The sequence below is a fragment of the Salarias fasciatus genome, chromosome 22, assembly GCF_902148845.1.
Source record: "Salarias fasciatus chromosome 22, fSalaFa1.1, whole genome shotgun sequence".
Classification (NCBI taxonomy): domain Eukaryota; kingdom Metazoa; phylum Chordata; class Actinopteri; order Blenniiformes; family Blenniidae; genus Salarias; species Salarias fasciatus.
In genome coordinates this window covers 23,393,934-23,416,120 of record NC_043765.1, presented here as the reverse complement: position 1 = coordinate 23,416,120, position 22,187 = coordinate 23,393,934, and the positions used below count along the sequence as shown (strand labels likewise).

The following is a 22,187-nucleotide window of genomic DNA, read 5'->3' as shown; positions in this document are numbered from 1 at the left end:
AAAGAGAACATGGTCCTGAGTCAGACCAGGAAACACCGGAACCACTTCAAAATATCTGACTGGTTTTAGAATCAGGTGCAAAGTTCAGTTCCATGTTGGTGCACCATTAGGCCATGATTACACTTTTCAAGTGAAAGCAGTATTTTTGTTTTGTTTTTTTCTGTATTCTTATTTCAGAAACAAAAATTTTGCATAGGCCTATCCCTCCGTCTCCATGGAGACGGATTCCAAAAGTTTTCAAGAAGTTCCACCTTGAGTGCCGTTTTCAAAAAGTTCCACATTCTCAGAGGCTCCGAGCATCGTCGCCGTGTAAACGGACACCAAACCCAAGTTTTCTGTTTTCACTTTGAAGACATTCTCGTGCCGATGGGGCCAAAGTCACAAACAGCGATAAAGTTTTCAGATCCGGGTTTCTGAATCCATCAAAATGTAAATAAAACTGTGACGACAGGAGGCTTCAAGAGAGGAAGGGAACCAATTAAGTTCCAGAAGGATTTAGTTCTTCCTTGCTGTAGATTAAATGACTCTTTAATTCATTTTAAATGAAAACATTAGCACAATGAAGTGTGAAAATAGAGAAGAGGTCTTAATACTTCCTGAAGCGAAGCAAGGCTTTTACAGGCCGCCATATGACGTCGGCAGCCCCGCTCCCCCGCCATCGCATTTCAGGACAACAAACAAACATCACCATGGCGACGCCGCTCTGAATATCTGCAGATCCTGCAAATAGAAATCCTGCAGTTCCCTGGGAATGGCTCTGCTAACAGCGTGATGATGGATGGAGCAGCGCCAGTCGGTCCAGTAAAACCTCTTTATGAGAAGAACTTCAGCACCACTTCCCCCATTCTTCAGCCGTAAACACTGAAATTAGTATCAGTCCGATTCAATCAAAACTACATGTATTTGCTCACATCGCATCACGACTGAGGATTTTTGTGTCCATGTGGCACTTTTACGGCTCTGAACTTGGCTCACCGACGCTTTTATTTGCTGGAAAATGCCTTTGGACCTGCTGACTTCCTCTTCCATTCCTTCAACTTCCTGCTCCGGGTTCACTGGGTCCATCTGCGTTTGAGAAGATCCAGCCGCCCGCCGTAGCGTCGCATCCAACAAACACTCGCACGTCGGCCTCCCCAGGCGGCCGCCGCCGTGGAGGGAGCTGCCAGTTGACGGCAGCGAGCAGTTTGTGTCACAGGAGACCGCTCTCGGCGCCACGCCTGTCCAGACCCTTCCGTTGTCCCCAGGTGGGGCCTGTCAGCGGCAGAGACGTCATCCCCACAAAGTCGTCTGCTGCCAAGCGATTATCCGAGGGAGATAACTCCTCACAGAGATGCGGACGGAGGAAAAGAAAAACAAAACAAAACAAGAAAGAAATAACAGGACCGGGTTTTTAGACTCCCATTAATGTGATGGGAGTTGGACCCAGGAGGGGCCCACCCACGTCGAGTGAACGGTGAAAGCCACAGAGCCGACCGCAGTGTCAGATTCGCCTGAGTCATCCGTCCAGAAATGAACACACAAAAAAAAAAAAAGAAAAACCCTTGCCCTACATTTGAGATGCAGAAATTAGAAAACTCATCAAACTGAGTGGTTGGTTGTCGGTGCCGAAAAGAAGGAACTCTCAGCCATCAGGGTTGTTTTATTACTGACGCCACCACAACCGTTTGAAGCGTTTGAAACTTTCCATGACAAATCGAATCTGTGGCACCGTGTGTGAAAAACATGAGCGCCTGAAGGCCAAGGAGAGGAGGCAGCCGGGCTTCCTCTGAAGTTCTGGATGGGTTGATATCAGGTACGCACAGGGTCATTTTCCCATTTGTCCCATTTGTGTATCATGTATGCATCATTTTCCTTCCACTCTCCAGTTATGTTGGTCTGCCGCATGAAATCCTCACAAAATACTTTTACATATGTGGCTGTGACGTGACCAAATGTGGAAAAGTTCAGCGAGTGTGAAAAGCTTTCCAAAGCACTGTAGAACACACATCAACATCCTCGCCTTCCTTATATGGACAAAGACACTAGAAGAACAATTAGCAAGACACATTCTCTAAGTCTGATTTATTCAGGTCCTGCAGGTTCAGGCAAGTCGATTCATCTGAATTAAAATACAGAGAAAATATTTCAGAATAAACTCTGTGAACAGAAGTCATGGTCAGTCAGCTGAGGATACAAACGAAAGTGCATTCATGAATAATTCACATTTTTTTGTAGATGACTCCATTATTATGCATGATTTGGGACATGCACCGTCATCCAGGAAAACACATTAAACTACACACTGCATCACATTTATACCTGTTTTTAATGGATTAGTCCCTCGTTGATTTTCACTGATACAGTGACAAACATGAGTGACGTACAGGACTGAGTCGGAGTCGGTAAAGATCTTCCAGCCTGTACGGTTTAGGTTTGATTCCCGCCGTCTCTCACTGCCAGTGTCCTGGTGCCCCCAACTTTCTTCCAGTGGTGTGAGTGTGTGTGTGTGTGTGTGTGTGTGTGTGTGAGTGAATGTGACTGATCCTGTAAAGGGAAATTCCACCTACTACAGCGGTACACCAGTAAAGTCCATTAACCATCTGAGTAGAAGATAAAATCAGACTGCTTTAAATACATTGCGTAGGAAACAGTAAGTGGCTTAGGATAAGAAGACGTAACTTGAAACTGAAGAAGGTTTTGTAGAAGGACTGTAATCTAAATATCTCCTCTATAGGCGACCAGTTAAAGTGGTCTGAATGCAGCTCTAAAGTTGGATTTCTCCTGCTCAGTAACATTCACTTGACTGTGCAGCAGCAGATGAAGAACCGACCCGAGCTCCTCGCTCTTTGAATGTTTACCGCCAAGTTTCACAACATGATCGCGTTTCATCTTGGCGAGGAAAACCCGCTGGTGTCTTATACAGGGAACTTCAATGCTGCCTCCTCTGCCGGCAGGGTTTCCGAACCACCCTATCAACCCTCTGAGTGACTGTAACTGGGCGGATCCAGGCAGAGTTGCTGCGTGTAAATGTTTGAAGCAGTGACCTTGATTGGACTGACCAAAATCGTTGCATCTTGACAATTTTTCATGTTGGATTTATTTTTATTGCACCAATTACAACATAGCCGTCTCACGGCGCTTTGACATCCCCCCCCCCAAAAAAAACATAGTGGAAAACCCAGAGATCCCACATGAGAGGCGGCGGAGGCCGCAGAGAGACAGAAGCTTCAGCAGATCCACCGGCAGACGGGCCAAGGAGAAAATGACAGGACAGAGAGAGAAAACGAGAAACAAGCTGACTTCAGACTGTCGGCTGATCCACATGAGGTAACGGAGCACAGATCAGGAATATTCAGTTCTGAACAGGCGCTACAGGAAAACTTCCTGTCAAATAGGAAGGTTTAAAACCTGAGCTTCAAAGTGGAGAATTCTTAAGCGTCCAAATCTAAGAACACAAATCTCCAAGAGGCAATGAAGATTCTGGTGGGACAATATGGAAATATAAGCTTTTGAAGAGGATTTTGGATGTTTGAAATCATAAGAACCTCATAAAGAGAAAAGAACAGTTGAGATGACATGATGCTCTGTTCTGTTTTTTTTTTAGTTATAAAACTGTTTTTCCTCCTGAATTTGGAAATCCTGAAATGTTTTTGTGTTTTTATGTTTTTGTGTTTTTGTGTTTTTGTTCTGGTGCTGGGTGCCGTTTGTTTGCTTTATAGAATGAAACCACACTCACATGTGTGCAAAGAACAATACTCTATAAACATTAACAACGGCGAGATTAGTTTTTGTTCTTTAGGTGGGAAAATTAAAACAAGCACCAATCAAAAACCTTCACATCAAGGTTTGCTGTCCTCAGATGACTTTGGCAAGATATGAGACTTTAAATTTTAAAATTTATTAAGTCTGAAAACAATAAAATATCTTTCTACTCTGACTTCCCCCTTTTCCCACAAAACAAGACATTTTAAATTCGGCTCTGTTTTTTTTCCAGCCTGGATTATCGATCCAAACTTACAGGTCTCCCAATTTCCACAGCTCAATTTTGAACCCGCTAACAACGTGTTCTGTGACTGATAATGTGTTCGAGGTTCAGCAGATGAGCTGTGTGTACGTGCCTCGTTCGAATCTCCGGCACACTTCCTTCAGAGCTTGTGATTCATTGTTTTTAGCAACTGAGATCCTTCAGGGATGAAAAGCTGAGTTCCAAGTATCTTTATTGCTTTCAGCTCTTGAGAAATTCTTCCAACCTCAGTTTGGCTGTGATTTATGATCCAGAAATATTTTGTTTTATTTTTTTTATCTCTCTTGGTTTGATCCAACCTGTACCACAGCTGTTATTTATGCGAGTTTTCACTGCTCTGATCTGTTTTCACCTGAAACAGTCGAATGAAATGAGAGTGAAATATTTTGATGTTCTCACATCGCTAAGCTTTAAATGTCTTCTAACGGGAAAACACCAGACAAATTGCTAATTTAGCTACACTTGGAGAACAACTGTCAGTTTTCCAGTGATTGAAATAATATATTCAAAAATCAGACAAGGCAGCAGCTGATTTCCAGACCAGGACTTCTGGTTCCTGTCTTTTCATTGAAAACCATTTCATCTGCAGGTGTGAGTGATTCCTGACAAAGAATCCAGATAGAAGTCAGTTCAAAAGACAGAAAAAGAAGACCAAAAAAATTCATTTCAATAGCCATTCTTCCTGGTACATGAGGGTCAAGTGTAAATTATGTCTCAAAGACCTAACACGCTCTTTAGGGCAGGGGTCTGTGAGCTTCAGGAGCAAATTTGCTAGGAGTCATAAAGCATGTTTAATCATTCGAATGTGAATAACACACCTCATAAAGTCGTGTCCAGAATTTTAATGTATGTTCAGAAAATGTAGCTTTCATGAATTCTTAGTTCTACAGAAAGGCAGAGATTCAATTAACTTCAAAAAGATCATAAGTGGTCTTCTTTGGCTGCTTTAGCCATGTTAGCATGTTCAACTATTTTGGTGCTATCTTGTTCTTTTTAATTGTTTCTGTCAATTTTACTATTTTTCTGTTTCTCCCCTTTTAATACCTGTCGTAGTTTTAGCCACTCAGGACATAAATTGACATTTAAATTTCTGGGCTGCTCTGAGGCGTGGATGTTTATAGACCGCCCCACAATCATTTTTTTGTTCCATTTATTTTTCATTTTTCATTCACCTGAGTGAAGACTACAGGTATCCGTGATCCACAGTTTGTTTTTTGATTGACGCATCATAAACTGGGACTGGGTCGTGGTTGATAACTGGTGGCTGTGAGAGTCAGAATGAGCTCTATGTTTCTTTTCCATCCATCCATTTTCTGTCGCTTGTCAAGGCGAGGTCGAGGTCACCCCGGACAGTTTGCCAGTCTGTTGCAGGGCTAACACATATAGACAAACTGTTCCTGCTCACATTCACATCTAGGGGCAATTTAGCTTGACCAATTAACCTGACATGCGTGTGTTTTGGACTGTGGGAGGAAGCCGGAGAACCCGGAGGGAACCCACGCACACAAGGGGAGAACATGCAACCTTCTTGCTGTGAGGCAAGAGCGCTAATCACTGCTCCATCGTGCGGCCCCATGTTTCTTTTCTTTCCCAAATCAATTTTAGGAGTCCATTTAAAGACATTTTAAGTGACACTGGATACCTTAAAAATACCAGGCGACTGCTCCTTTAAAGTGATGAAAAGGTCTATATTTTAGCAAAAACAAAGAATTACCGTCATAAATTACTACAATCTCAACATAAAGTCGATTTTAACGAAAACTTCTGGTGCAAAAAACGCTGAAATGTCCTAATAACCCTGTCCTGTGACTGTTGCATTATGCATATTTTTACAAACTTAACCTAACAGCATGGCTTTGAGGCTAATGCTAGTTAGCTAGCTTTCATGGCAGCATCACTCATCTCATCTCAGGTCTCAGTGTTGTGTCCACTACTCTTTAGAAATTTTTTTTTTTTTTTTTTAAAAATCAATGCTTGGTTTGAAACTTTTTCCATTCCCTTGGTGGATTGGAGTCTCTTGCCGGTTGGTCTCAACCCACAGGCCTGATGCTGGGATGGAGAGTCAGATGTGGCTCCAGATCTGCAGATTTTCAGGCCCCTGACCTTGTTGCTCTGAGAGCTTATTGTCTCTAAAAAGACATATTGAAATCCCCGACTGACTGCGGGAGACTGTGCAGCTGTTCACCGCTCATCACACATCCCACACTGGATCTGGCTAAAGTGAAAGTTCCGATGGACATCTGGGTCAGCATTCCGCACATACGTCAAGAAAACTGAGGTTCAAGATTAAAATCTTTAAAATATCTTATGTTTCCCTCACAGCAGCAGAACTTCTGACCACAGCCTCCAAATTGATTAACATTGCAATGGTTTTCATTCTCACGATCACAGTTTTAGTCACGGTTTGTATGTGCAAATGTGTCACAAAGCACAGCTGCAGTTGAGGGAATTCCTTTTCAGTTGTTGGATATTTCTATATTTTAAAGTGAAACTTTGACCCGATACTTTCCTGGATCATTTATTATTGAAACAGATTATCTAAATCCTTCTTTCAAAGAGAAAATATAAATTAGAACCAAAAACAACTTGGCTCACAGTGATCTTTGGAACTCTGCTGAGCTCTTCAGACCAAACATAACTTAAAATTATATTTTATCGGTGTGTGAACACACACACACACACACACACACACACACACACACACACACACACACACACACACACACACACACACACACACACACACAAGAGGCCGACAAATCGAACAATTTCCAATGAATGTCGTAAAGTGAAATGAACCCTGAACAACTGGTTCATCCATCGTAGAAATTCAACGTCCTCTACGAAAAAGTGAGTTCTCCTGCAAAACTTTATTACTTTAAAGTGAAAATACTGAGAATAGTTTGGTAAATATATCTCAGTGTGTGTGAAGCAGCTTGTTTTTACTCCTCTTGATGTCTGGCCGACTGGTGCAGAAATCAGCTTCGTGAAAAAAGGGAAAACAAGCCGTGTCCCAGCTGTGATTTCACGCATGTTTATTCCAGCGGAGCTGTCCGGGGCTGTCCCGGCGCTCTCCCAGTGTTCCTGCAGCGGCTCGGAGACGAGTCTGACAGCCACTCCTCAGGGGGAAACTTCCCACGTTGGACCTAAATCTCGCCTCCTTAATCACTCTGACAGACTCTTTCCTTCCAAATTCCCTTTTTGTTTTGTTTTTTTTTTCTTTAAAAGAACCAGTCAGTCTGGGTTCCACTCGCTCGGTGACCTTCTGCGGCCGGCAGGTGTGTAACAGCTACACACTCATCCTGCATGTGTGTAAGCGATCGGTTTGAGAGGGGATGGACTGTTTTGATCATCCAGGAAGAGAGGAAGTGCTGGAATGCGTCATTACGTTCACTGAAAGAAGGAAAAAAAACATTTTCCCACCTGGCCTCTTCCTTTAAGAGCACCAATCCATCCGAGACGAAAGCGCTTACAGCGATCTTCCACCCCTCCCTCCGTTCTCCAGGCCAAGGAAAACCCCTTGTCGGATGCACAACTGGAAGGAAACGGCTAATGTATAGAGCCGGGCTCAGGGGAGTCCGGCGGAGGAGGAGGAAGAGGAGGAGGAGGAAGGCTAACAGGCAAGTGTTTGTGTTGGGGCCCGTCAGCGTCTGGCTGATGGAGCAGAGACAACACACACAAGGCGGTTTGTCTTTCGGCTATCTCGCCATCGCACACAGACGAGGAAGGGGCGAACTTTAGAGGCGCTGAAACCGAGACGGCCCGATAGAGAGCGGGCGGAGATAAAGTGCGCTTTCATTACGCACATCCCCAGACTAATTTGAGTGAACTGGAGCATATTGGAGCAGTCGGGCCTTATCGCGCCTCGGCTGCGAAAAGAGAGACAAACACACCACCACGGCCTCCGTTCTTCACTTTTTTCTCTTTTAATGATTTAAAAACAAATACCCTGACCCTGGATATAGAAAATTACAGTAACCTGGATTAAAAAAAAAAAAAAAAAACAGTCCTTACATAGCTTCTACTAAAAAAAAACAAAAAAAAAACATCTTGTTCAGGCACTTGGAACCTCATACAGTTTTTGTTTGTCATGCTACACAAGAAAGAGTTTCTTTGGTCCTTTATTTTTCCTCCAATCCTAGTGAGATCAGCTGAAACCACAGACAGAACAAAAAGTAGAAGAAAAAAAACAAACAAACAAAACAAAACAAAAAGATCTTTCTGGCTTTGTATTTACAATTCATTAAAGACCCGAAGCGGGTCTCCATCAGACAAGGAGCCAGACGAGAACTGGCAGAGTTCCTCCATCGCATCTCAAGCCTTCATATTTTTCCATACTTGCCCACAACTGGGTACGAAAGAGCAGATCGAAAAGGTATAATGGCTCGATTGTTTTTTCTTTCTTTTTACAGCAGTATTAATTATTATGACTTAACCCCACTGATGCAACCTTTCAAGTGAAAATATATCATTTTTTGCATTTCCGTTTGAGGAAACAACAGTGGCAGAAACGATGGAGTTCGTGCAGCGCTGTTGGTTGTTTTATAATGAAAACACACATATTTGTCTCCATTTGTTCATGTACATGGAGAAGGAGTTGGAGTATTTTCAAAAAGTTGCGTTTTTTAGTTACTCCGACCACTGTTGTCATGGAAACGGACACCCCAAACGCGGCAAAAGTTTTGCGTTCTCACTTGAAAGCGTCGAGTAAATCAGGCCTTAGTGGGATGGTCTGAAATAAGGCTTGGAAAAAAATTCATTTCTTTTTTTTAATATGGGACATTTTAGTAAAAAATCTAAATTAAAAAAAACAAAAAGCCACACGTTACCACCAAACGTCTGGGTTGGTTTTAGCTCTGTCTCCGTTTCAATATCCACTGGGATTTTTCATTTCAGCCTCTCTGAAGAAGCCTTTCAGAAACGTTTGTTGACTTTGTCGATCTATTTCAGCACGCTGAACAGATACGTGCAGCTGGCAGCTGGATGTGCTTCCACTGCTTTCCGCCGCTGCGCATCTGATCAACTTCCAGCCAAACTGCTGTCACTGAGCGTGAACAGCATGAAGTACATGAAAACAACACTGCTGTCAATTTGTTTGCCGTAACAAAAAGCATGACCGATCATAGAAAAGCAACATTCTTTACTTTTTTTGTCTTTTACTTTAAATACATAGAAAAAGAAAAAAAAAAACAGACAGGATTCATGAAGACTGCCGAACTGGACGATTAAAACCAGCGGATTGTCTCCGTAACAGGAAAACCGTCCACACTGTAAGGTGATGAACGCTGGATTCAAACGGTGTAGAAGCTCCCCGCAGGTCCGTCAAGTCGCCGTTCAGCTGCAGGGCAGCCATGTTGGGTAAGAGTTACTGCACGCCACCATGGGCGACTGCACCTGCGCCACGTAGTAGTTGCTGAAGTTGACGTCCCTGACGTAGGGCGCGGGCTGGTAGTAGCAGGTGATGTTGGCCAGGGCGGGGATAGCGTTCTGCTCGGCCATCACGCGCAGCGCCAGGGCGGAAATGAGCGCCAGCGTCTGCCGGCGCTCGTGGCCCATCAGGCACACCGTGCTCTCGTCCACCACCCGCCGCAGCGTCAACAGGTACTCGTACCGCTTGTGCTCCATGCCGGCGAAGTGGTTCTGGAGGTACGTCTCCAGCTTCCTCTGCTGCTCGCCGATGTCGGGGAAGTCGATGAAGAAGCGCGAGCACATGTAGCGCTGCATCTGCTTCATCTGAGTCTCGGAGGACGGCCGGAAGCCGCGCACCAGCAGGTGGCAGTACTTGAGCAGCCCGCCGCCCCGGATCTCCTCGGGGCTGCGGGTGGCGATAGTCTTGGAGCGGAGGTGGCCCAGAGCCTCCTGGAAGTCCCCGTACATGCTCTCCCCCTGAACCGTGGGGTGGAAGGTCTCGGACATGGCGGTCTCCGAGCAGCGGTCGAAGAGCAGCAGCGAGTCCAGCGTGATCTGGAACGAGTCCACGCTGAACTCGAACTGCCTCCTCAGAGAGTCCACGAACTTCAGCTCCACGTTCTTGCCGGTGTTGTTGGACAGCGAGATGAGGCTCCACCGGTCTGTCTCGTTGCAGACCTTCACCAGTTTCTGCACGTACGCCTCCTTCAGGGCGAGCGCCGTGATCCGCTCCCTGCACACGCCCTCCGGCAGGAAGTCCACCAGGCAGTCCAGCACCACGTCCTTCACCAGACGGAAGGTTCTGTCGTCGGTCAGGCTCAGGCCGAAGATCAGGTCCAGGTCCTTGTAGCCGAGGCCGTTGTCCTGGTGGAGCACGTGGCTCGCCGCCGAGCCGTTCAGCTTCACGTCACGGACCACCACGCCCCGCTCCTCCAGGCGAGCCCTGACCACCTGAAAGATAAAGACGGAGAAACTGATTGATGGCGTTCCAGAGGAAGATAGAAATCAGAGGAGGCTGCCACGAACAACGCAAGTTAGTACAGGTATTAAAAAAAAGGAGCTGCTTGAAAGAGGAAGAATCTGAGGTGTTCTGATCTCACCTCAACACAGGATGACAACAAAATTGGGGCAATTATGAAAACAGAAGACATGAATGCATCTTTTATCTTTCTGGACAAATTGAAAACACTTGACTTCCTGAAAGTTCTTGAAAGAAACGTTGTGATATTTGATTCTGGGTAAGTCGGTTGATAAGGTGTGAAGACTTTCAGTGCTTCATAACAAACGGATGATCTCACTGCCGCGATCTGCTCCCCGAGGGGGACTGTGCCCTACATGCAGGAAAACCCCGTCAGTGAGTTGAATATCTGGATTTGGACACTCGACAACAAGCGATGAGCCGCAACCAATCACATGTCAAGACTTCCATATTTAAAAAAAGCTTCTTTAGAATAGTTTTGAACTTTTAAACTTTTGTTCAATGAACATTCTGAGAAAAATTAATCTCACATATAAACACTCTACTGGCTAAAACAAGGGCTTTATCTTGTTTTTGGAACACACACACACACACGCACACACACACGCACAGAGCATGAACCGCTGTGATTCTTGAGAAAACGGTTGCACTACAGAGAGCTGAGATGTTTACGCTTCCTGTCTGTTGCTTCACTCAAATGACACAATGGGGATAAAAAAACATTGAACAAGGCCAATTCTGAAGAAATCCAACGCACAGCTGGCCTTGAGGAAAGCCTCACTGGGGAATGAGGATGGCTTTTTTGTTTTTGTTGTTGTTGTAGTACAACAGTACCGGCTCATTCAGTCAGATAATCCCACCAGGATACGGAGAAACGGCACAATCCTGGGATCAAACTGGGATTACTGTTAAAAACCATTTCACTTAGCTCATGTGTTATGTCTCCCTCGTACTTTGGAGCTCCAGCATCTTGTAGATCTCTCTGTGGAGCTCGCAGGATGTTATTTGTCAGTGTGACTTTCGTGGTTCAGTGTCAGTGACCTTCCTCTGAATGGACGGCTTGTTGGCCGAGACCCAGGACTCAGTTCTGCTGCCTGTTATCTCTGGAAACTCTGTTTACTTTCACATAAAACTGCAGGATGGATCTACAAGCTGAAAGACACAGGTTCAACTCCATGTTTGTCTATTGTTAGTATAACGTAGCTGTGACTGAGAATATTGACGATTCTCTGTCTCAAGTGGATGAATGGGGATCATTTGAGAAACTGTCAGGGCGGACATGAGTCTGCTTTTATGATCTTGCAAAGTTTCATAAGATCTGCTTGATATTTATCCTATTTCAAGGATTCTGGTGGGCAGCAACATTACGACCCTCCGGGGAGCTGATGGGGGTCAAGGGTCTTGCTCAGGGACCCACAGCAGTGACCTTCAGCCACTTCTCTGACCACTCCGAATCCCAAACTGCTCCCACCGGATGGAGAGTCTATTAACATGAGGATATGGGGAATCCAACCTACAACCTTCTGAGTGATGATCATTTTACCAACTAACCCAACTTCCCCATATATACAGAGGTCAAAGGGTTTCATTGTGTCTTTAACGTCATGATAAAAGTTGCTTCAAACAGCTCAGGACCACTTTTCCGCATTTTCTTGTGACATTTGTGCACAAGCAAAAATGTGCATTCAGAGGCTGCTGCCGATGTTGACGGACCATATCTGGAAACGTGTGTGTGTGTGTGTGTATGTGTGTATGTGTGTGTATATGTGTGTGTGTGTCAGCTGGACACGCTGCAGGGAAAACTGGATAAATAAACTGTTGTTTACACATGCAAGTCAACAGCTGTTTACTCATCCGCCACCAAAACCACAGACGATCGTTTCCAGCATTTTTTTTTTTTTGCCGGCGGTGGGATTATACGAATCAGTTACGATGTTTGGACAAGATGTCTTCAGAGGTGTTAGAGGATTTATTCCTGAACAAACACACCGAGTTTAGCTTCTCATGCTGGATTTCAGTCAAACTCTCGATGCAAAGACAATTAGCATCTTACAAGCCAGTTTAAAGCTACTGTGAATTACAGCCTGTTTAGCTCTCTAACAAAATGTGTTGTTTTCAATCCAATTGATTTAACTACTATTTTTTGCCATGAAAACTGGTTTAAATGATAATTTTCAGGCTCTTGTGCTACACTATGATGGATAAAGGAGTGAGATGGAGAGAATAAATGGCCTAAATGTAGGTGTTTTGGCAGGTGTAATTCTTATTACATGCCGGTCCTGAAGCAGTCCCTCAATGCTAATGAATGACAATCGTGGTTTGATAGGTGAATAGAAGTGTGGTGAGGGTTAGAGAGGTTAGTAAAGAGCATTCCCAGATGTTTTATCCAGATTTTTTACTTTTTATTCCACAAGTCAAATGGGTTTTTTGTGTGTGTGTGAGAAGTTGGTTTCAAAGCAACTGGTTCATTAAATTCAGATGCGGTGCAGGCATCTTCACAAGGCTTTATAAACATGTGAAACTAGTTTTCTACCAAGTTAAAGCTAAGTTTAAGTAGGAATGTATCTTTTTTTCCATCAACAGATGCTGTGTAATCAATCTTACTTCATGATCAGACACACTGATGTTTTAATTTGAGGCTTCCACCCAGTGTTCCACCCGACGCCTCAGATAAAACCAGGTGGATGGACGGATGGAGTTTTTAATTTATTGCACTTCCAGTGAACAAAGGCCTAAATTACTGGCAATCCTGTCTGAGAATTTGCAAGTGTTCCTTTAAAACCTCAGCTGCGAAGAACAAACCGACACATCGGGGTCCAAGATTTGTGTGGAGGCTTTGCTATTACCATCTGAACCCTGAGAGAGGGGGAAAGCACTCCAAGAACTAACAGTCAATTATTTATACTGCGCAAACGAAGCCTTTTCAGCCGGGGTAACGTCACGACTCTAATGAGGGAAGGTGGAATACTCGGGCGTCTACGGCACCTTGGACGACATTGCCGAGACATTTCTTTTCACTGGGAAAACCCGCAGCAGTGTTTGCTCTGACCTCACACTTAAACAGTCGGGCCGAGTTAACGGCACGCCATAATCTGGCCGTCTGGGGGTCCCTGAAAGGAACGGACGAGGGAACGCCGCTCCTTCAGCACTCGTTAAAAAAAGAGAACTGGCTCGTTCGTTTCTCACGTGACGCTCCAGCACCTGGTGGGAAGGGACTGGGGAGACACTTCCGCCAACGTGGGAGCTACAAAAAAAGCAAATCTTTTTTAAACGACTCGTAAAAATCGAGCCGCAACCACACCCAACTGTCTGGTGCTGACAAAGCCTTGGCGACACTTAACAGTGTCTCCACTCCTTCTCAATAGTTTCCCTGAGAATTTCACTTGGGCTGCGGCCCGAATGTGTTTTTTATTACGGCGGTCTGAAGTGACCCAGCCGCTCACCAGCCCGTGCTCCCCTCCGGATGCCAAGGAAAGCTCCGGGCGCGGACTCAGATCCTTCCTCTGCCAAGCGAACGGCGACAGCGGATGAAGACTTATGAGTCCCTGACCTCCGTCTCCACTCCGAAACCGACCCAGCCGGACGGTCGCACAGTAGCCTGGCAGCAAGACGCCGCCGCCGCTGCCGATGATGATGGTTTTCCCTCCGATTTAAAAAGCTCCACTATTTTGCTACGCACGGGCGGTCACTCCACCCTCCACCTGAGGCCGGAGCGGGTCTGAAACGTAATTCTCCGATTGCTCCGCGGCGGATGTTTTCAACAAGGGATTTGTCTGAGCGGTTCATGGGATGCACAGAAGCTTTAATGCTTCAGCCCCACTCGATCTGTTTCTGATAGGATTAGATCCAGGGGACCCATTTGGAGTGATTCTGCTCCTGTTAGCTCTGGGAGTTAGCCATGTAAGAGAAGACTGGTGAGAACGACTCTAAAGGAAGCTGCCGTCCAACTGGCTACCTTGTCTTGGAAGTGTGCGAGACATTTTAATTCAGACTCCACACAGACTCTAATTTGGTACGATCTAAATAGAACTGTAAAATAGCATTATGTTACGAATCAATACTGCTCTTTTTAAAGCGTGTCTGTCATAAACGGATCCCAAATCTAATCTACCACAGTGGTTTTTCTTCAGACTAGTGTAGCAAAACACAAGGTTTCTTCGACCTTTAGCATCTTTCCGTGACTGTTAATGTTATTCAACATGTCAAGTGGTGTCCTGCCTCCAAATATTTGGTATTAAGGTTAGTTAAGTTGTTTTGAAGTCATTTCTGTTCGCTATAATGTGGTTGATCATTTTCTCACCCAGAAAAATGTCGAGTTGAGAGAAAACGCGGTATGTAAAATAACTTCGGACTGAACGATATTGAGCGAACACGCAATGCGATGATGTTCTGTTGCAATGCTGATATTTTAGAAATACAAGAAATACAAACACTTCACATTTATTTGCAATATGGATGTTAATGCAATACATTTGAGATGCATTACAATACGCCCCCTTGTGGTCAGAATTTTTTTTTTTTTTTTTTTTTTTAATTTGTCCTGCATGGTTTCATTAAAGGTGATTTAAATCTCTTTGGTTTTGAGACATTTTTGATCCAAGATGTGAAAAAGCACCAGCATAATCTACGCAGCTACAATCTGGAGGAAGCTTTCCAGGTTTCAAACCATCAAATCAAACAGGTAGAAGCTTTATCAACACCAACCCTCCCAACTAAAGTAAAAGAATAGTATCTCGTGACGAGCGTTTCCAGGTTTTCTCCTCCAGAGTACTGGAAGCGTGTCCCGTCTTCATGTTGCTCAGACCCAACAAAAGCCCAGTGAGGGGTTGGTTTACAGTCTGGCGGCGAGCGCGGCGCAGTCGGCCGGCCGGTCTCTGCTTTCCACAGTGATACATTGTCAAGCCCGACCCAGAAGACCACTGTTATTACAGGCTCTAATCCACTCCTCGCATTCGACTACAAATCCGGGCCGCTCGCCGCGCAACCCACCCCCCCTCCGGCAAGAACCAGATCTGGAATCCAGAACCCACCGGACAGATTACGTAACCCCTGACACGCTCAATGTATATCTGTGTTCATCATCATGTGTGGAGGAGGGGAGGAAGGGGAGGGGGAGGGAACACGAGCAGCCACGGCAGGCCGCGGTTACGAGTCGATAACTGTCGACGGTAAATGAAAGCGAGAGCTCGGAGGTGTCGGGAACAGCGAAGCTTTTCCGATCCCGCTCCTGTGGCTCGCTCACATCCAAACCACAAACAGATGGTTTTTCAATGTGGCCCTTCGATAAACCCCAATGTTAAGAAGAGGAGGGGGGGGGCTCCCGTGACTCAGGGGGGAGCCCAATCTGTTGTTCATCAGCATGTAACAACAAGCGCTGGAATCACATTAATCCGTCTCAGGTGGACGTCTCCAGTCTGCTGCGTCGGTGAAAGATAAACCATATCCCAGCAGCAGACTGCTGATTTTATATGTTTCATCTTATTTGAAGGGAATCATGGACACCTCGCATTACTGTCGGCCATTTTTTTTTCCAAAACATATCATAGTGGGACCGGGTTTTTCCCCTCAGCGAGGCCGCCGCTGGTTTCCATTCCACAGACCATGTGGTATGAAAATCAGCACGCAGACATTTGAGACCCGCTTGACGTTTTCCAGTGACAGTGAACATGGCGTCCGGCTGGATTTTCGTCTTGATAATGTTGCTGATCAAACTGTGCTGACACCTACAATATATCTAAAATGTTTCGGGGGGGGGGGGGGGGGGGGGGGGGGGTCCAGCCTCAATATATTGATTTTAAAAGTCTCATTTTGACAGATATATATGCAATTTTTAAGAGCGAATCTTCTTTCAATCCAATACTTTTGCAAAAGTAGTTACAAATATTGTTCATAATTGGTATTATGGAAGTAATTTCATGTTTTTCTCATAAATGGTTAATGTAGAACAAAAGAAGACTCAAAGAAAACTGCATCAATGTTAAGCTTCACAACTATAGTAGTTTAGAACGGTTGTGTCCATTAGCCTACTTTCAGGAGACAACGTTAGCTAAATTAGCTCCATAGTTGTGAGGTTTTTTTTCGTGTGTAATAAAAGTTCTCCATCACCAAAAATCATCAATTACTCATGATCTTTGCAGTGGTGACTTTCCAATTTTTTCATTAACAATCTCCTCGACGTCAAAGTGCTGCTTTACCGTTAGCAGCACATGCTAACAAAACAAGCTTAACGGGAATAAGTTTATGTATAATAAATAAGTTATAACATGTTTGTGAGGTGCGTTGAATAAGATTATTTTAGGGAAAAAAGTACTTATTAAGTAGTGTTTTCACTACACAGTGATGGATTTCTATATTAGCAAACTTAGCTAACTTGCTACGTTGTATATTTCATTAAAGTGACGATTTCAGCTAAATTATACTAAATTATATCATGACAGAGTAAAAGTTGAGGAAACGGACACGTGACTCAGAGCTGTGCAATGAAAAACTGAAACAAACCGAGGCTAACGCTAATAAAACTGCAAAAAGTCAGCGTGACAGAAAAAGCCCGTGCTTAGGAACGAACGCTTCGTTAATGACACGTTTGCTCTCCAACGGCAAACCGGAGGCCGAGAGACGACTTTGTGGGCTGATTTTCCAAAAACCCCGTAAAAGTTCGCGGAAAAGAAAAATATCAGGGGTCTTCGGTGCCTACAGGGCCGTATAATAAAGGAGAGGCGTCAGCGGGAGGGACGTGTGAGGGGTCTTTCCTCCCCTGCAGGATCTCCACAGAAAATATGAATCACTGGAGTTACACCTGGATTACAAGGCTTTTAAATAATGTACAGGAAAACTGGCCGCCGGGGGCCGTTTCTCCATACGCTCCCTAGTAAACACGCTGTACGCTCAGTCATTATCTGTCAGGAGCTGTGAAAAGAAAGAGGATTTATGGAGCAGAAGCATTAATGAGGAAGTGGAAAACTGCAGTCACGACCGTTAGCTCATCCCCACGGTGTCTGTGTGAGCAGTACGAACCATCAAATGGTTTTTGTTTCAAGCGCGCACACACACATGAATTTTTACCACGGCAGGAAAAAATTACAATCATTATCGATGACAATTTAATAGTCACGTTCAAGGTCGTTTTCAGGGGTTTGACATCCTGTGGTTCTGAGGGGAATGTGGAAAAACCTGTTAGGGGGGCTTCATGGGAAATGCATAAGATCAGTGCTTTTTCCTCATCACTGATACGGATACGTCACCACATGTATGCAGATGACGTCAGTTTATATGTACGACAAAATCTGCTACTCCAAATAACAGTGCTCTTTCTCTTGGCTCTAATTTATACCAACTATGATCAAATTGTGGGTATTTTTTGTTGTTTTTCTTAATTTTTTTCTTCCATGTGTTCTTCTGACTTCTGTTTCGTTGATTCTAAGCATAAATTAGTTGCACTTTTGTAATTAAATTTTTACATTTACAATAAAAACAAACACTTATCTGGATGTTAATGTCTTTGTTCGCCAAGAGTTGTTTTTACAAATAACCGAGTTTGCTATTCATAAGCTGATTTGATCTTTAAAAAATAGTTAATCATACAATTTTTGTGAATTAATTGTGAAATTATATAATCCAGAATTTGAATAAGCACTGGAACTTTATCAGTCTTTTGCGATATGTCTATTACTGCATGTCAACAATAAATTTTGGAATGTATTGTGAAGTTTCAGCAGAAATAGCTGAAAGTGTTATGATCTGGAGCAGAGGTGGAGCTACCATGGCGGAATGGGAGGGTGTTGGGGGTGGGAGGTGTCACACCTTCCCTACTGTAATCTGTAGACTGGATTTAGTTGATCCACTGTAGATTTCACTTTTCTGGCAGTTTTTGTTTGTTTTTCACTGCGAAAATCAAAATAAAGTTCTTGCTCTGGAGCACTGAGGCTGTTAACATTGCTTGATGTTGCCTGTTCCTGTTGCAAAACCAAATCGACAAAAAACACAGATAAATGCTTTCTAGCTGATGGTCCCAAGGGCATGTTAGCCATAAAGTCATGAGGTCTACAAAGCAAAGTGGAAAAACCGCAAAGAAATTGATCACCACTTTCCAATGCTGATAAAACTCCAAAGGGAGAGCTGCCTCCATTCTTCAGTATATAATTTGTGGATGCTCCCTGAAACTCCCATTGGTGTGAGTAACCCTCTGATTGCAGCATGAAGCCCAGTGAAAGGGAACTGTCACGAGATCCACTGAGTCAATAAAAAAAGCTTCTGACTTCTTTTTTTTTCCATCAGGTTGTTCAAATGTAGTTTTTTTTAAAAAAGATTTTGGAAAATAGAAAATTAGAATCATTCGGTGGATATTTCAACTTTAGATCTTCACTAAGTTCAAATATTCTTATAAAACGTTTTGGGGTTTGCTGAGTCCTTGACTGCACTAATAAACCAGAAGAGAACTGTGCCACCAAGAGAAGTACCTTATTCAACAAATTCAAGATAAAGAACAAATAAAAAGTTTAAATGACTTTATATTGTCTGATGATGCATTTACCTTAAAATTTAAAAGAAAAAAAATGCTTATATCCAGTTATATTTCTGAATTGAAATGACTTAAGAAATGGTTCAAGCAGAAACCCAAAAGACATTTTGCATTAAAAATTGTGAAATGTGTTAATTTGGGTTTGTGTCACTTTTTATTGCCACTCTTGTCCTAAAAAAAACAAAAAAATAAATAAAATAAAATAAACTTCATGCCCCTGCAGTGAGAGATCTGTCAGGATTCCCTGCAGCCTTGGAAATGATGCCTCAGAACTGATTCGGATGCGGCTTGACTCGCGCGCCACAGGTGCGAGCGCGCGTTCCTCACCTGCACGATCTGCCGGGGCTGCACGGACAGCGTGGGGAAGTTCCCGCGGCCGTGGATCGGCACGCTCTCCCCCAGGATGGAGTCCAAACGCCGCACCTGATCCCAACTCAGCACGCTGACCCGCCGACTCTGCTCCGACGCATCACCGGAGGACATGGCGACCGGGGACCGGGGGGGGAGAGGAGGCACGCGGGGCAGAGGATGCGCAAAAAAACAAAGAAATCCCGAGAGAGAGAGTGAGTGAGAGAGAGAGAGAGAGAGGAGGGGATCGATCTCCTTTATTCTTCTTCAAAAAGCTCCAAAAGGCGGCAGAGCGGTGGCGGAGCTGGAGGGATTCTCAGACATGTCCGGCAAGGCGCGCCTCCGCTGACTGTCTCCTCGGTTTGACGCCTCCTCCGGACGCACGGCGGAGTTTTGACCGTGCAGGGATTACCGCGAGACTCCTCATTGGCTGCCGGGAGATTTATGAATGCCTGACACAAGGGCGCGCGCGCACGCATACATGCAGGATTTTTTTTTTTTTTTTTTTTTTACGCACACACCTACTCCGCCGTGCGTCACGCGAGACATTCAGGGACGGTAGGAGAAACGGGGAGTTCATAATAAGTTAATTACTGCTTGAATTTCGAGACGCAATTATCCTACACGCACGTGAGACAAGTCAAGCGTGTTCCACTATTGGTCTGACCTACTTTAATGTCTCTTTTAAATAAGAGACAAAAATACAAAAAAACATATACATGCTGTGTTTTTTTTAACTACTTGTTTTTCTAAAATATGTACATGTATGTGAGAAAGCCATCAATTGGACAGATTTTAAACCTTAAAATTATTTATTTATTTATTTATTTATTTATTTATTTATTTATTTATGTGTTTATTTATTTATTTATTATTGATAATAATGATGATGATGATGATATTACAGACTTATGTCACTAAACAATCCATTGACACTTTCAACAGTGTGACTAAATAAGATCATAAGGTGAAAAGATCAACAGAGGTGGCCAAGCTGTGGTTTGAAATCCTTTTGCACTTCACGTGTGTCCTAAACATGATCACTCATTCACTGAACACATGCTGCCTGTTGCATTTGTTCTCAATTTCATTCTCTCTTTTTGCTTTAACTATTTTCTTCACTTTTGGTTTCTGTATTCGTGAGCTTTTTTTAAAATCACATGTACAGTGTATATATTAATCACCATTTGGCCGTGTGCGTATTTGATATTTACTTGCTTGATTTTTAGTCTGACTTATTTGATATTTTAGAGAGAGAACCAAAATAAGCAAGGCAGCACAGAAGGCTTACTGGTCAGGGGCCAAAAGTATAATCTGTTTTTCTGACCAAACCAACAAACGAAAAAGGAAAAAATGGCTCAATTTTCCTTTTTTCGTTTTCAACCAAAAAACGAAAAAACAGTTTTTTCTTTCTCAATTCAAAACCAAAAACGAGACCAAGACAAGCAAATTACGGCCGAATTTTGTTTTTTGGATTTCAATTTTTCGTTTTTTCGTTTCAGGTCTCAAAACGAAAAAACGGAAGCACGTGACCCCTGACGTCACGGGTCAAATGGACTCCCTACCAAAATAAAAGCCTTACTAATAATAATAAATGGGCAATAAAAGACAAATTACGTTAAATAGCGTTTTTATTTTTGCACAGCATTTATTGCATACACTACTAGGCTTGTAATAATGTTGGAAAATAATAATAATAATTATTATTATTAACAACAATACTACTACTACGACTACTATAACAATGATAATAATAATAATAATAATAATTATTATTATTATTATTATTATTATTACAGGTCTGCTGCCTGGCCTGCATACATCTAATTCGCATACGCGAGATCGTTAAGTGTTCACCTTTTTGATAAGTGTGACATGTCTGTTGATCATAAAATACGTGGGTCATTTTAACTTTGTGACATGTCAGCTGCACGGCGTGTGCTGATGAGAAACGTTTCCCTGTTTCGCCCAGTAGATGGCAGTATGAGCCAATTTAGAAGAAAATCCAGTACTCAGTTGAGGGACTGACGGGGAGAACGCACTGGACGCGGAAGCGCCGCGCACACGGTCGCGCCGCGCGCACGGCGCTTCTGATCGCCTCCCATGTTAACCTATCTGACTGGCCGCACACAACGCGCACGGGGGCGCCGCACGCCTGCTCCGTTTCGTTCTATTTTTCACGTGAACCGCGAGCGCCGCAAGCGGCAACTGTCAAGCTGGATCAAGCAGATCGGACCAGACAGTAAGTCGGAAACAGAAAAGGCAAGAGAATCCGGTCAATTTTCAAAATAAAATAAATTAAATGACGATTAGTTACGGTGCTGCTCGCCCGTCTGGCACTGGGTCTAATCACAAGAGAGATGGACACACACACAAACAGACATGCACCTATGCACCCAATCAAACACACACACACACACACACACACACACACACACACACACACACACACACACAGCGACAGAGATTCGCGTGATGCAGAAAAAAAGAAGACAGGAGGAGAACAAGTCTCTCCACAGGTCACCAAAACACACACATCCATCCTGGCAGAGCGAGACAGAGGAAAACCGAGAGCAGACGGATCCAGCCTAGTACAGTCGATGTTTGACCAGCACAGAGAGCGCAGGCAGCAGATACGCCTCCAATACGAACAGCCAAGCGCCTGCGCGGAGACTTCGCGGTGCCTCCGCTATGCTTCTGTGTCCAGTGCGTTCGGGCCGTAAGGATCTTACAATGTTATGCTCCTATGGACAAACAGCGGCATGCTCCTCTTTCTTCTTTCTTTATTCTTTATTCCAGACTTGAAATGGTTCATAAAATTACACACAAATACTAAAGACAGCAACAAAACAGAAAAAGAGCACGACACATATAAACTAAATAAACACTCCCTCCAGTGTCTCCAGAGCACAGAAGTGTACCAGACACTG

The 22,187-nt window shown here is 43.9% G+C and overlaps 1 protein-coding gene across 1 annotated transcript; it reads right to left on the bottom strand.

Moving 5' to 3' along the window:
* Positions 1-7,913: 7,913 nt before the first annotated feature.
* Positions 7,914-19,635, bottom strand: tent5bb (terminal nucleotidyltransferase 5Bb). Its single transcript, XM_030121177.1, has 2 exons — positions 19,237-19,635; positions 7,914-10,363 (listed from the first exon to the last, which is right to left on the bottom strand). Exons 1-2 carry the CDS (start codon positions 19,390-19,392, stop codon positions 9,338-9,340), a joined length of 1,182 nt encoding a protein of 393 aa, XP_029977037.1. The 5' UTR covers positions 19,393-19,635; the 3' UTR covers positions 7,914-9,337.
* Between the last annotated feature and the right edge of the window lie 2,552 nt (positions 19,636-22,187).

Coding starts and splice junctions, on each gene's coding strand:
- tent5bb (XM_030121177.1), bottom strand. CDS start 19,392: ATGTCCTCCGGTGATGCGTCGGAGCAGAGTCGGCGGGTCAGCGTGCTG. Junction 10,364..19,236: donor AGCCCCGGCAGATCGTGCAG/GTGAGGAACGCG, acceptor TTTATCTTTCAG/GTGGTCAGGGCTCGCCTGGA.